General features: G+C 39.3%; 1 protein-coding gene across 1 annotated transcript in view; it reads left to right on the forward strand.

Moving 5' to 3' along the window:
• LOC132833825 (multiple epidermal growth factor-like domains protein 6) overlaps window positions 1–16,476 on the forward strand; it is a 427,573-nt gene that overhangs the window by 49,368 nt on the left and 361,729 nt on the right. Inside the window, exon 4 of the mRNA XM_060852450.1 lies at window positions 15,953–16,057. Within this exon, the coding sequence (XP_060708433.1) occupies window positions 15,953–16,057 (105 nt within the window). The remainder of the gene's footprint in view (window positions 1–15,952; window positions 16,058–16,476) is intronic.

A 16,476-nucleotide genomic window follows, 5' to 3' on the forward strand; every position in this document is an offset into this window, starting at 1 on the left:
CATAGGGTAGGGATTATGACTCAGTGCTGACTTGTTAATTCTCAGCATTCTTTAAAATCAAAGTTTCTTTCCCACTGATTTGCGTGGACTTTGGGTTCCATGGACAATGGCTTTCCTCTCATATTTTAATCTAGAGATCTTTACATATGAGCCTTGAGTTGTTAATGTGAGCAGGCTTTGTGGCCACTGTGGGCAACACAGCTGGTGCTTGCCTTGCCTTGTGTATAAATGTTATGTGGCATGGTACTGGATAGATATCAGGTGCTGGGAGCCGTGAACAGCAGGCAGGCACCAAACAAGGACCAGGAACAGAGCAACATTGGGAGCAGATGCCCACTGGATTGGGATCAGGAGCAAGAAACCAGACTGATGTTTCCTCCCTTTCGCTCTGTGGTGCCGAAACATTTTGATAACTGACATCTGAGACTAGGTTCTCCCTTGTATTGTATGACTTCATTTTATTTTGTGATGCACTTGATCAAATAAATCATCAAAAGATGTTGGAGGGAACTAACTCAGGGGGAATGTAATACATGTAATGTGGCTATTTTAAAGCGGTATAAAACCAGAACTTTAGATGAATGTGTGAATGAGGGCATGAAAACTGTACACTCAAATAATTTATCTTATTTAGTGTCAACAGTCAAAGTGTCACTTGCTGAGCATTTCAGTTCGGTGTTGTGGCCCAACTGAAGATAATTCTCAACAATTGTTTGGACTTTTTATGAAATGATAAACTAAGATCTGCCTGCCAATTGAGGTGAATATAAAAGATTGAGAAATAGCAGTTCTCCCAATGTCCAATATTCTAACAAAATTTGCCTTATAATGAAAGAACTCACATTTATATAGCTTCTCTCATGAGCATAGAGTATAGTGTATTTTTTTTAATGGTAGGAACTATTTAAATGTACACACCACAACACCATTTTGTAATCAGCAATATTCCACAAACAATATCATCATATTGGCCAAGCATCAATTAGTTAAGCAATAAATATGAGCAGAGAACATCTTTGCTCTTCTTTGAAATAATGTCACGGGATCTTTTATATCCACCTGAGGGGGCAGATGAGACCTGTGTCACATTGAAATATGGCGCCTCCAACAGTGCAATAGTTTTTCTGTTAGGTGGATTGGTCATACTAAATTACCCACAGTGTTCAGGCTGTGTAGGCTAAGTGGATTAGCCATGGGAAATGTGGGCTTATGGGGATTGGACTGGGTAGACTGTTTCTGGTTGCCTGTCTAGGGTGGCATGGTGGCTCAGTGGTTAGCACTGCTGCCTCACAGCGCCAGGGACCTGGGTTCAATTCCAACCTTGGGTGACTGTCTGCGTGGGTTTCCTTCGGATGCTTTGGTTTCCTCCCACAATCCAAATCCAAAGATATGCCGGTCAGGTGTATTGGCCATGCTAAATTGCCCATAGTGTGACGTACATTAGGTGGGTAAACAGATGAATGGGTCTGGGTGGGTCACTCTTCAGAGGGTCAGTGTTAACTTGTTGGGCCAAAGGGCCTGTTTCCATGCTGTAGGGAATCAAATCATTGGCCATGCTGGTGCAGAATTGATGGGCTGAATGGCCTCTTTCCACATTGTAGGGATTCTATGAATTGGAATATCACCTTTCATATTGTATTCAAGTCTTTGGAGTGAAACTTGAACCACAACATTCTGGATCAGTGGTAAGAATTTCACCCACTGAGCCACAGCTTACACCACATAGCTAATAAACGTCACCGCTAAGATGAATAATTTAAATTTACCCCACTACGTTAACTGTCTGTGTTAAATACTGAGAGCTGTAAATTATTTACATTATGGAGGCCTATCCAGACAACACAACCTTCTCGTCGCTCAGATTGGTTGGTCAGGCATTTTACACCATAATTCTACTTTTGCTCCCTGGACTGAATTTGCTGTCTGCTGGTGGGAGTCTTCATTCTCTCACAGCTGTTGAGTACCTCATCCCTTAGTGCATGTCCATAGTGCTAACATTAGCACAGCTGCTCTTTGGCATAGATTTGGGAGTAAGAGATTGTTGAAGATGCAGTGAAGTTGAATTTAATACTAGCCATGTTATTTTATGAGGTCTAATGTCTATTTTAACTCTGTTGTTCCGATTAAAGTATCAGTTACTTTGAAATGTTTGGAAGTGGGGTGTGTAAAGCATAAATGAATTTAAACAGAAGGAAAATACAGACAAGAAGATATTGTCACAAACACATAGCAATACTTAGCAACTGGAGAACGTTTCCCTCCCAAATTTGGCAAGCACACAGGAATGCCAGGTGTTGGAAATGGGAGTTGTCTTATTGATGTAATAAAGTAGGTGGAGTACTTTTCTGACATGGGGATCAAATCTGTGGAAAAATGCAGAAAGCTTTAACCTGCATCTGAATCTGTGCAGTGCTGCCCTTGGGTTCCTTTACAATCTCTAATATCCTCCGAATTGATCATGAAAATTCATATTTTTAGGGGAAAAACGTGCAAACTCGTTCAGGGCTATTTGTCATGTTCAACCTGATTATTATATGAGTACTCCATGCAGCCTTCAATGTTGCAATGTGTAGCCAGCCACTAGGGTGTCATTATCCTTCTAGAGACGCCAACAATATCCACACCCCCTGCTTGCATTCAGTTCATATGTTAATAAAACTGACTGCTGATGGTTTCAACATCTGTCACTTTCCATGCGGCATCTGCTTTGCTTTCGACATTTCTAGATTGGGTGCTTTTGACAGCAATCTGTTTTTCTAAAATAAACATTTATCGGGTTCTGGACACAAGGAATTTCACCTAAATGGCACCTTTATTAGTGACAGTCACTATTTAGGCTGCATCCAAAATAGGACGATTGGCCTGGTGCTCAGACTGACTTTGCTGAGGGTAGCCCAGTTTAGTAGAAGGGCCCTAAAATAGTTGTTATACTCTTATTAAGTGACATAATGACAAAACAATCTTTCCAAAACATTGTTTTCTCACTGAGGCTCCACCTGGTGCAGTGCCAGTAGAAGATGGATGTGTATACTTGCAAGGAAGGGTTGGATTGTTACCTAATGTTTCGACATACTCAGCTAATCCTTCTGTTTGGATCGAAGTGCAGTCATGTAAAAATGTCCTTCCTTCAGCCATGTGACTTTCACCATGACATGCGCGCACACTGCAGGCAGCCATCTGACAGCCACTTCAATAAAGACTCCAGATTGCTGCATTACAAACATAGACATAGGCAGAAGTGAAGCTGAGATTAAACTGAGAAAGAGCTCTAAAAAAGCACAGCTAGTGACAGAGCAACACAGGAATATTCAGAGCTGCAAAAGCTGCTATGAGCAACTGAAATACGCAAACAAAGAACAAATAAAACATTCCATACATGAAACACTGGGTGAGTGAAAAATGGCTTTGGCTTTTCCTCTCCTAACTTCACTTAAAATTAACAATGATAAGAAGCAAAACTGGCACTTTTTCCATGTGGAATGACACAATTATGAAATTGTGACAGATCTGTGTCACAAGCCAGAGCAGCTACTTGTTACAACAGTCTTATGACTTGAAAAGAGACCGTTTCAAACTGTATTCCATCCTGAAATTCTCTGAAGAAACAAACTGCAGAAATGTTGAAGATAGACTTTGAAACCCAAGTGAATGTAACTTTTGAATGGTGCTTTTAAAATATCAGGGCCAATGTGAAAAAGCATCTATTGATCAATATGTGATCTCATGAACTCACATAAACTCACAGGATTTTGTGTGCTAACTAAAAATGATCTAATTAAAGGCAGGATTGTATTAGACATAAGAGCTCCTGTAGTGGGAGCATGTTTACTGAGAGATGAGAAGCTGACTGTCAGGAAAACACTTGACATGCAGAAATTCCGAGGTTATAAATCAGCAGCTGGAACGTGTTCGTGGCAGAACAGACTAGGTCTTGCAATGCGTTGATAGATACTCCAGGCGCAATGGGCATAATGATCACACAGAAAGGGCAAAGAGAGAAGTGACCCCAGCATGAGGAAAGCAATATTTCTAATGTAAGAAATTGAATCATTTTACACACAAGTGTATCATTAGAACAAAACACATCAAGCAAGTATAAATGGCCACTGCAGAGTTATCAGCAGAGGATTCTGATCATTCCTTCCACACAATACAACTAGCTAGTTCATTTTGATCAATATGTGACACATGGTTCGTGATTGTTGGAAGAAGGATTGCAGAAGGAGAACATCAGGTTAACAAAGTGTCAGATTGACACTGCCACATTGTGCAACAGGATGAACTTTCCACAGCAGCCCCTTGATCAGATTTTCTATATTTGAAGTGAAGTATGAAGTTGTGTCTTTGTAGAGTACAGCGCAGTGTAACTTCCCTGAAACTGCCTCGTGGAACGAGATTATATCATGAATTTAATTGCGGGTGTTGAACACGTCTAACCGTTAGCTCAATTAACATGTCTCATCTTTGAATGGGAAAGGTCATAGGTTTTAGCCCCACTCCAGAACACCAGCCTATTAACAAAGTTGACACCGCAGTACAGTGCTGCAAGAAAGCTATATTGTCAGAAGTACCATCTTTCAGATGACATGTAGGGAGTTCAAGCCTCATTTCAGCATATATTGGGTTCAGTGAAGAGCTGCACTGTTTGGGAGCTGCTTTTTGGATGAGACATTCAACCCAAATGTTTAATCAACTTCTCAGATGTAGAAAAAAATTGCTTGACACTGATATCCTGGTCAATACTCATCCCTAACCAAAACCAGATTACCTGCTTGTAGTGCTGAACATTTTAACTAATAGCTTTATTTTTCTACTTCTGCAACTAAGATTTTGTACTAGGTATTTTGTACCTAAAATGGTGCTATGTGTGGCAACATTGTACACTTTTCACTGTACTCTTGTATTCCATATTTGGGTACATGTGATAATAAAACCTAAATCTCAATCTAAATCTGATGCAGCAGAGCTGTATGCCAGCTCCAATTTGCTCCATTACTGCAGTGCTTTATTCTCATTCTAAACATTCCATCCCTGACCCATCAGAACCATTCTCCACTTTTCACACTTTACATCAATGACCCTATAGAACATTATTCCAAATTTAATCCATTCTATCACTGACCCAGCAAGGCCATATTCTGGTTCTAGCCCATTCTACCATTAACTCAAACAATCTTTAATTTGAAACTGACTGTTAAATTGGGGACGTGTTGTATTTTTCAGTACCGACACATACCATCAGAGAGCATAACATTAAAAAATCACAGAAGAATACCACTGCAGGAGAGAAGTCCCCCGCACATTCCAGGCTTTGTGCCTTACTGTTTAGCATTCATCACAGTACGAGGTCCTATCACAATGCTGTAGTGAGAACAATTAAATGTTGTTTTATTAGTCAGAAAAGCAACCTGTGACAGTCTGTTATTCATTGACATTGTAGCAGAAGGAGTCTGTAGGAACATGCCCTAGAAAGGTCTCAGGACTCAAAATATGGAGGTGTGAAATTTCAAACGTTACTGAGCCTCCTTTTGTGTATTTCAATGTCCTTAGCAGATTTTGAAACACATATGTTTCTTGTCACTCCACATCTGGGAAACTGTTTCCCCCAAACATTTCTATCGTTAAGATTGCAGAATGGATTTAAACAAATGCAACAAAACCAAAGCAAATTCTTTAATTTTCAGCTGTTATTACATGAACGTTAAATATTGTATTCACCAATTGCTGAAATGTCAAAATCAAAGTAAACCCATGATGGCGAAATAGCAAATTCCTTTCATTCCTCTCAAACTGTAAGCCTGATAAGGATGGGTTTATCTAGCTCTTACACATTGGGGGATGGGGGATGCACATGCAGTTTATTGCACCGTGCTTTGGTGAAGACCAGGAGCAAGATGCTGGGTTTCCTTCTTAGTACTTCAACAACTTCAGTTCTATGTGTAAATGCTGTGCAGCACACAAACCAAGATCATTCCAGGCCTCCATATGGAGCCAAGACTGAATTGACTATTATATTGTCCTTGGGCTAGGACAGTGGCTTACACTGATTTTTTGGTTGATAAGAACAGATATATTAACATATTATGAGAATGGAAAAAGATGGAAGGTTTGGACATTTCCTGGATTGTAGTGAGTTTACCTGTAGAGACATTTTGGAGTTGAAAGTCAAAAGAACTGAGGATTGTCTGCTACTTACAAAACAGACAATAATTTTGGAAATGAAAATTTTTAAAAAGAGATAAGAAAATTGTCAAGACCTACTGGGTAACAAAGTCAGCACCGAACTCTGTTGGGCAGGGTCTCAAAACAGTTAATGTTTTAAACTTTGGCGTTATTTGCTGAAATCGAGGAACATATGCAGTATGTTCTGGAGAAATAATTGTATATGCATGAGTGAATAAGATTTAAAAAGTGTTCCTGTGTGTGTTTTTGTCTTCAGAGTCATGTCTGCAGCTTTTTGGATTGATGTCACTTTTAGTTACATTTTTGAATATTATTTGAATGTTAAATTTTAATAATTAAAAATCAGGCATCAGTTTTTGACAAAAGAACACTGGATTCGAAACATTAACTCTGTTTTTCTCTCAACAAATGCTGCCAGACCTGCTGTGTTTCTCCAACACACTTTGTGTTTTTATTTAAATTGTTTTTGAGTTTATTGAAGGAGCCTGCTGATGAAGTAAAACATTTACACAACTCATGGAAGTAGGGGGACTTGATCTTGGCGCATTTCTGTCAGAGTCACAACATTGTTAAGGAACCCTAGATTACATTGAGAAAATTTATGGAACTCCAACATTCTCTCCACCCCTAGCATTGTACATATATATGAAAGCAATATGAAACTATTGCACAAATTATTACTTTTCTTAAATACAAGAACAGTACCTTTTGAGAAATTGAAGAAGTCTGTTCAAATTTTAAACTACCTGAAACTTGCACTGAATGCTTGGGGGATCTTGGGTTCCAAGGTATATTGGCCAAAAATTGCTTGTCTAAAGTAACCATATAAACTACACAAAGAGTTCCTGTCCCAGATTGACATGTGCTAGCCCCCACTGGAGAGTACATGGATGGCAAGTGAGCAGTTTATGGTTGTTTTACTCTCATAGCAACAGGAACCGTCAGGTTCTGGTACTGCTGTGTCCCCTAAAATGTGTTTAAACAGGTTAAGTTATGAAATTGATAATTTGCAGATTATTAGGAGGACTGAAAGCCTGAGGTTGAGATGCAAGGGGGTGCCCTAGACTGTACTGCTGTAGAAGTCAGGGCCTTTGGGAGAAAATACATGGAAGAAAAGTGCAATAAAAATAGCATGATATGCAAACAAATTAAATGAATTGAAACATGGTTCTTGTTAAAGCTTTCTTAAATAAGCAACAAAAAGTGGCAATTGTCTAAAGCTGTTATAGTCTAGATCTCTGAGCTCGTTAAAGCGATACTGAGTGCCACATTACATTAGGCCTAATGTAATAAATCTGTCCAGCTCTATTGAACCCAAGGGTACAATTCATTAAACTAGCTATAAATCCAATTGACTACAGTCGCATACGCCAAAATGCACATGTCTCCCCCACCCTGCTAAGTGACATCCTCTGACAATAAAGGTACCTCTGTTCCTGCACTGATTGCATTCCATGTGAATGCTTATGACATTCTATGCTGTGGCCAAGTAAGTGGGAAACATACATTTTAAATGGTAGATTAATCCAAATCATGTATAAATGAAATCAATAAAAATCTTCAAACTGTAGTCTCTTGCCCCGGCCTTACCAACTGCTCTACCTATCATCTCTTTAGCAATGAGGCCCTCTCTAAACCAGTTTTCTCCAATCTCCTCAGGTAAATCCCCTATCATGCTGCCCAGGTTCACAGATGACCATCAGTAATGCAAACCAAACTAGTGTGAGGTCAATGCTCCACATTCCTGAACCATACACGCTGGGGTATGTTTAAGGAGCATATTGATCCTCTCAGTCATATTGCCTGTGCCAGCTGTGGTTCTGTTGGTAGCACTAATGCATGCGAAGATCAAGGAGTTCACATTCTCCCTGGAGTCTTAAGCAAGTATTTAAGCAGTGCAGTACTTAAATTGAGGCCCATCTACCCTCTCAGCTGGGTGTAAATGATCCTATGTTGTTATTTTGATGAAAAGCAGGGGAGTCCTCCTCAGCATACGTAGCGAGAAATGCTAGTCAAAAGCCTAAAAGTTGTAGTGAGGTGCTGTCAAAGTCAAGATAGGCCTCGCTGGACTTCTTGTCCAATTCTGCCACTAATCCCACTGTAGCCTCTGTTGCTCAAACTCCTATGAAGTTATGCATGAAATCTCTCTCTCCCTCTCTGATTGTTGAAAGAAAGTCACCACATCCATTAAACAAAAATGGAAAAACACCTCTGAACAATCGGAACATCTAGGTGTGAACATGAACTGTACAATCCTTTAATTCACTGAGCTTACAACCTTTCAGACAATAAACTACTGATAACATTTTATGACATGAAAAAGTATGAACATGGAGGTTCCTGCTCCTATTTCTTCTGGTCTTATGGTCTTCCGGTCAAAGGCCACAGTTGACCAGGAAATCGGAAACTTCACCAGTGAATCTGTAGAATGCAGAATCTCCAAATGCACTATTCAACTGCCAGAGTTATCACAACTGGAATCTTGTAACTTAACTGCAACATTTCACCATCTACTCTTGGTCAAACCAAAAGCAGATTTGCACATATTTTCAAGTTTGTTTTAACTTCTCATTTCTAATCTGGAATTATATATTACATTTTATTTTTCCTCATGTTTCAGTAGTTAATAAACCTTAAATTTATCAGAAAATCCTGATTAAATTAGCTCCTTTTAAAACATAAATATGTTGGAATTAGGAAATTATCCATCCAGAAGTGAAGGAATTCTTTGTATTTAGTTAATCTTGTTGTGACTTTGACTTGAATGAAAAATGGGAGCCAGTTCCCCTCTCCTCACTATCATGACAAACTGACTAACCTCTTTTGACAACTCATGGTAACAAACTTCAACCCATAACTTTCTCACTCAGAGTTGAGAGTGCTATTCCCAATAAGCTGAACCTTGGAAAGTTTACTGTGTTCCTTTAGACTGTTAAAGCTTTGTTTTTTTCTCCTTAAATGGAGGTTGTATGCAAGACTTCAGATGCTAATTGCTGTTTCTTAAACCACATTACAATGACCTTTAACACATACTGGTATTGATACAAATAATAGTTGCCTCTGGAGCTGTAGTAGCTGAGTGAATATCTACTTGTTGTGTGATTGCAGCGATTACTATTTGCTTCATGCTAGATCATCCAAAGAAAGGAAATTGAAATTTGTACATTTTATGTCATGTTTTTCTGTTGTCTTGTTTAATGCAGGCAAAGTTTCTGTTTGGATTCTACTAGCACGTATTTCAGTTTTAATGGGTAGCTGTTCCTCTGTGGCAGGGAAAGGGCAAGGAAAGGAGTAGGAATAGAGTGGGAAAAGGTTCTATAATGTTGATATATAACCAAACAAAGCATGAGATACATGATCACTTGTTTAAAATAGGAGCTGACCTGCAAGCTTTGGTTTAGAGTTAGGTATTAGTACAAGGGGTGACATTATGTCTCAGTGGCTGTGTGGGTAACAGCTCTTTTGTGCTGGTAGTGCTGTTTTGAAGAGCAGAAAGAAAATCCGAAAACAATGCTGGAAATGCTTAGTCAGTCAGGCAGCATCCAGTGGAGGAAGAAAAACAGAAGCGTTAGCATTTCAGCTATGGACACTTTGTCCAAGAACTTTGATAACACACTAACTTGTTTGCTTTCTTCAGAATAGCAAACTGACCAAGTCAGCATTTACAATGTATTTTGCTTTTGTTTCAGGGTTGCAACATGTACACAATTTTACTTCTTGAAGAGCAGGATTGCAAATTGCTAACCCATGTAAAATATTTTTGTCAAGATGTAATTGCTGGTGTGACCTATGATAAGGCACAGTTTAATTTTCCAAAACTTTTCAGCTCAGTGACCCAGTCAGCTTGAGCTCTATTGGCAGCATCTTACATTCGGGGCTTTCTCAGACTATGGGCTGCACAGATACAATAAACATAAGAACAGGAGGTGCCTGTTCAACTCCTTAAGCCTAAACCACCATTCAATTAATTTCTTGTTGATTTTTACTTAACTGTATTTACCCAATTTTCGTCTATTTCCCTGCATTTACTCACTCAACAAAATGCCATCTATTCCAGTTTTGAAAGCTTTGATTGTGCCAGCATTCACACTTTTAGAGGAAAGATTTCACAGTCTTATTAACTTTTATATGAAGATGCTTTATAACTTTGCTCCAGGATGGCTTAGCTCTGATTTTACATCTGTATTTGTGTGTTCTATCCTTCTTTGAAGGAAGTTGTTTCTCTCTACCTCCCCTGTGGAATTTTTTCAATATTTCAAACCCTCCAGTTTTCCATACTCGAAGATATAGAAGTCTAATTTACTTTTTAATGTATCTAAGTGCTGTTTGGCTATATGCATGGCCATATGTTACACACTTGTGTGAAGGTTTTGTTGGGACTGTTTGTGTTTTATGCTTTTGTGCATCTGCATGTATTTACAAGTGGGCACATGTGTTTGTACAAGTGTTGCATTTACATGTATGATTGTGTATCTATTTGTGTGTGTGGTAATATCCCACCGTGTACAAGGTGCATGATAAATCTAAGCAATATACCTGTGCAGTTGAAAAATACAAGGCAAATAGGCGACCTCAATATGTAGTTTAAAAATTGATTTCTTTCTCCTTTGGGCCGAAAGGGAATCAAAGGATAGTGTGGAAATGTGGAATCAGAAGCTCAGTTACCACCATCTGCTTCAGATTCACTACTCCACAATGTGACTACTATCTCATTCAGGAATGTGTCTTGTGCATTGAAATGTCTTTGTAATCTCCAATTCTGTGTAGCAGGGCAATGATTGATCGTGAGTTTCTTGCTACTTTTCTAGATACCCAGTTGCACTATTAACATAACACAATTTGGACTTGCTTTCCAATTCTGTGCTGCCAGCAGGGACCTCAACTGCTTGAATCTCAAGGTCATAAAATGACCCATTGCTCTTCTACTGGTATTAGAGAACAGGCTAAAAATATCAGTGAAGTTTAACAGATTGAAATCAGTACAGACTGTGAAGGCCATGGTCCAAGTTCGATGATCTTCGTTTGTGAAGGAGTAAGGGTGCTACAATTGGAACCAGACTAGGGCAGTGTAGATAATCATTACCTATAACTACTTCTGTATGTGTCTTAGAAGTAATTCATGGGTAGTATTTCCAATTGTATCTATCCAATTCCAGGAATCCATTCCAGGCTGTACTTCTGCAAAGAAGGAGCAAATTATTGTAGATGCTGGAATCTGTATTGAAAGCAAAAAGCTAGACATCAGAGCAGGTCAGGCAGCATCCATGGAGAGAGAGAGTCAGCTAAAGGTTCGAGTCTGGATGACTCTTCATCATTGCTTGTACCTCTGCAAGGAAGTGTTTGATGGGCCAGAATAGAGTATGCTTAAGCTTTATTTAGTCTATGCTAGGAAAGTTTGATGGGACAATTTAATGGAAGTTTTAGTATGTGTCTAACCCACATGTGACCTTGGAATGACTGCTGAACAGTAATGCTGCTCTAGTCCAGAGCTATGAACTTTTAAAACCAACTGCAATTCAAAGTGGAGCTTAATTTCTATTCTATTGTAGAAATGCTGTGATAATCATCTTGTTTTTAAAATATAGAAACAGAAATTAGGAACACAAGTGATCCATTCGTCCCTTTGAGCCAGCTTCACCATTTATTATGATCATGGCTGATCATCTAACTCAGTACTCTGATTCCACACTTCCCCTCTATCCTTCGATCCCTTTAGCCCTAAGTACTGTATACAATTCTTTCTTTAAATTATTCAGTGTTTTGACCTTGACTGCTTTCTGTGGTTGTGAATTCCACAGGGTTCACCACTGTCTGGGTGAAGAAATTTCTCTTCATCTCAGTCCTAAATGGTTTAGCCTATATCTTTCTGTCTGTGACCTCTGGTTCTAGATTGACTCTGAAGCCAGAGATTTTGCAGTAGCTTTTGACAGTTTCAGCCTGCTTTGTGTTGCTATTTCAATGTAAATTGTATGCTTTATTGGAAACCAAGTCTCCAGAAACTGTGCCAAACACAGTTAAGGGATTGACATTGTAGTATGGAGACGGAGAAGGTCAGTAGCTATAAATAGGCAAAGTTGCACCAAGTGATTTATTGACAGTGATTTAACTGGATGAATGTGGTGAGGGCACGGGCGTTCTGAAGTGAGAAAAATATGAGCTGTCTTTGATATGACCGAGAGATATTTTGGCCAGAGCAGATTGAACTGTAATTGGAAACATTTCTGTTTTGAAATTATTCATTTTTTCCTAAAATGGCTAATAGGTAGAATAGTAGTAACACTAAAATTGTCATTTAATAAGTGATCCCTTTCTCCTGTCTTAAACTTCCAACATTAAAGTGGCAAGTCTGACTTTCTCTCTTGTTCAGCCATGCTTGTAAGTACACTTGTTCTACATATTCAACAACTGAAAAGGCCATTTGGCCCATCATGCCTTGCCAAGACTTGGGAAGAGCTTGCAAATTAGTCCCATTGCACTCTCTTCTTTCCCTACACTCCTGCATAGTTTACCTTGTTTGTATTTCTCCGTGGAATGTAGGTGTTGCTGACAAGACCAATGTTACATCCAATTACATTCCCATTCCACCAATATCTCCTCCTATTTATACATCCAGTTGCATTTTCAAATTTATTTTAGGAATATAGGAGCAGGAGTAGACCATTCAACCCCTCAAACTTACTCTGCCATTCTAGATCATGGCTGATGATCTACATCGATGCCACATTACCGCACTATTCCCATATCCCTTAATGGCATTAGTCACTGCAAATCTGTCAATCTCTGTCTTGAACTGAGCTTCCACAGCACTCTAGGGTAGAGAATTCCAAAGATTCACCACACTCTGAGTGAAGAGGTTCCCCTTTATCTCAATCTTAACTAGCTTGCCTTTATAGAGTCACAGAGTTGTATAGCATGGAAACAGATCCTTTGGTCCAACTGATCCAGATATCCTAAATGAATCTGGCCCAGGTTTAATTCTGAGACAATGTCAACCTCTGCAACTGCTCTGTCTATCCCTTTTGAATTTTGCAAGTTTCTGTAAGTTCACTTCTCCTTATTCTAAATTCCAGAGATTATAGGTCTAGTCCTCTCAACTTCTCATAGACCAGTAAAACCATGCAGACTGGTGAACTTCCTTTGTATTCTTTATGGCAAGTATATCCTTCCTTAGACAATGGACAACTGCACACAATACTCCAGTGTTCTACACAACTAAAGTAAGACTTCTTTGCTGCTGAACTCAAATCATCTTGCAATTGAGGCTAACATACCATTTGACTTCCTATTTGCTTGTTGATGGAGTCTCCTTAGATTAGATTCCTTACAGTATGGAAACAAGCCCTTTGGCCCAACAAGCCCAGACCGACCCTCTGAAGACCTATCCCCTACCCTATATTTACCCCTGAATAATGCACCTAACACTATGGCCAATTTAGCACAGCTAATTCACTTGACCAGCACATTTTTGGATTGTGGGAGGAAACCCAAGTGTACATGGGGAGAATGTGTAAACACCAAACAGACAGTTGCCCAAGGTGGGAATTGAACCCGGGTCCCTGGGGCTATGAGGCAGCAGTGCTAACCACTGAGCCACAGTGCCGCCCCTTTTGTCACTCTTTCAGACATTGCATTTCAGATCATACCTAAAGTAACTCCACAAAGGCCAGTATCCTGTCACCAAGGTCACCCTTTATTTATATGTGCATTGTACTTGAGACAGATCAAGCTCCCTCAGAGCCAACTCTCAGACTGAACAGGATGCCTGATACTCCTGTTTTCACCTGTCAGCCAGGGCTCCCTGATTTAGCCCAGGTTAACAGCCTCAATCAGGAAACTCATATTCTAAGAGGTACATCTGGTTGACCTCATTGCAATCACCACACTTGTTCCCTTCTAAGTCTGGGGAGTAGGCCTGTTCTTTTTCTTATAGCCTTTCCTTGGCTGTATTTTTGCACCAGATCCAGGGCAGTGTGTACCAGCGTATATGGGCCACCTCTTGCACCTGGAGTATCTTGGAAGAATCCGTAGGTAAGGATATTAGTGAGAGTGGGTCATGTCGTTTTGTGGCTAGTTGATTTACAAATCTTCTCAAAATACACTATATTTTAGTCTGTTAGCTTTTTAACGTTAAGCTTGGTGCACTCAACTGGTAGGTGAGAACAGATTTATGAAGAACAATTGCCGGCTGTCTCCATGTTAACATTATCTCTAAGATTGTTAGGGAATGATATGGATACTGATGAGTTTCTTATTCCATTATTTACTGGCTTTCACAGGAATTATTCTATTATTATCAATAACTACCATATACAATGACAGCTTCTATTAATAATAATTCTTCATATCCTGAATATGTGGTAGAATGAATTGCCAGAGAATTCACTGCGTCATATGTTTTGAACTCAGTGGAATCAGCTGGCCCAACACTTGTCAAATTCTGAAGAATCCATTATAACACAACTCGCTCTGTACCTCTTTCACTCTGGTGTTTAAGAATCCACCATATGTTTCAATGTATTACCTCATTCAAGAAGCTGGACTTTTTTTTTAACAAGAATAACTTCATAAATTGTGCTTTTACAAGGCTGAGCTAACGGTTTGATTGCCTTTTCTTATTAGATAAAAGATTATTTGATTGGAATCCTCTTAACTGATCATTAACAGAATGTTGTATTTTGCTTTATAATACTCCCAATGAAGCACTTTAGGATGTCTTATTATGTTAAAATTGCTATACAAATATAAGTTGTTGTTATAGCAAAACAAAGTTAATAAAAAGTTCCTTAGAAGATATTTTTACCTCCTGCATTGCCTTCCACAATTCCAGTCAATGCAAACTTCTGAGGAAGACAAATAAAGGTTAAAAAATTGTGACCAATTCGAAGGAAAATTCTTGGAAACTCGTCTCATTTCCCTCTGGTAATTAAGCAAATTCCAGAAGAATTATGTTTAGCCACCACTGGCTAAACATAACTCATTAATAAATCCCTCTAACTCCCTCTTCCCTTAGGAATGTCTCAACTTTCCATAAGAAGCTGCTCAGTAATTTTAGTTCATCTTCTTCTATTCTTTGCAACCTTGATAATGTCTTGAACTGTGGCATTGAACCTTCACTCTCATGTTGCATGATGTGGGGGGCGTTTAACCATTTGCTCTGGTGGGGGCCTTGACCTCTCTCACTTAAGACCTTTTACACTTGAGGGTCTTGGTGCATTTTGATCCTTCACCCAAGTTATTCAGTAAGTCTTTTGAAAAAAACTGAAATGGTAACTGCAGTTTGTCTAATTTTGCAGTTGGCTTATTTACAATAAGCCATAGCAACATGTTCACCTGAGGTGGCAGCAAACCATTTTCAGCCTCAAATCTGAACTGACAGGTGTTTAAAAGGGGAAAACTGGACAAGGTATTAATAGGAATAGGACAAGAAAGGAGACTAGCAGAACTCGCAGTGGAGATAAAAGGGGGTGAGAGAGTTCTCTCGATTGGGCGCTTGTGATTTAGGAAAACAGTAAGCTCAAATACCGAGGTCAGTCAGGAATACAGGGAAGCAAACTGAGGCAGGTGAAATTAGGGCCAGATACCGCACCACAAACTGATGTTGATTGTGAATTTATGACCCACATGGAGAAATTGTTACAGGTAAATGATAAAAGAAACATAATTTACAGAAACCAGCCTGTTTTCATCAAGTTTAAGCCAAATGGGTGCTGTTCACATTTGCCTTTTTTGATTAATGGGAGGTCTCTCTCTCTCTCTCTCTGACCTACAGCCATTTGCAGTTATGGTGTATGCTTTAATGGTGGCAAGTGTATTGAGGGAATGTCACAGTTGTGCCACTGCCCACAGGGTTTCCAAGGTCCTCGTTGCCAGTATGGTGAGTAGCCATTTTACGTTCCTGTTCCTTTTCACATGTTAGATATGTAGTTTTTTTAATGTTGGCAGGGCTTTGGGAAGGAAGGTAACAGAATTTACTGAAGATGGTACATCAGAATTTTAAACGAAGTTGAAAATTATGGACCAGTGGATAACTCGCAGCAAGCTGTAAGAGATGGATATTACATGCAATTGGTTGATTCAACCAACTAAGCAATCATCATGTTTGGACTGTGAGCTATTAATCATGGGAGTGTTAAAATAAGAACAGAAGTCAGTCATTCAGCCCCTCTAGCCTGCTTCATCATTCAGTTAGATTATGGTCGATCTGAATCTCGACTCCAGTTATCTGCCATGATCCTGTAATCCGGAGCAAAATGCTTTCAGTCTTAGTTTTGAAAATTTCAGGTGACCACCCCC

This window comes from Hemiscyllium ocellatum, chromosome 37, assembly GCF_020745735.1.
Source record: "Hemiscyllium ocellatum isolate sHemOce1 chromosome 37, sHemOce1.pat.X.cur, whole genome shotgun sequence".
In the NCBI taxonomy this organism is placed as follows: domain Eukaryota; kingdom Metazoa; phylum Chordata; class Chondrichthyes; order Orectolobiformes; family Hemiscylliidae; genus Hemiscyllium; species Hemiscyllium ocellatum.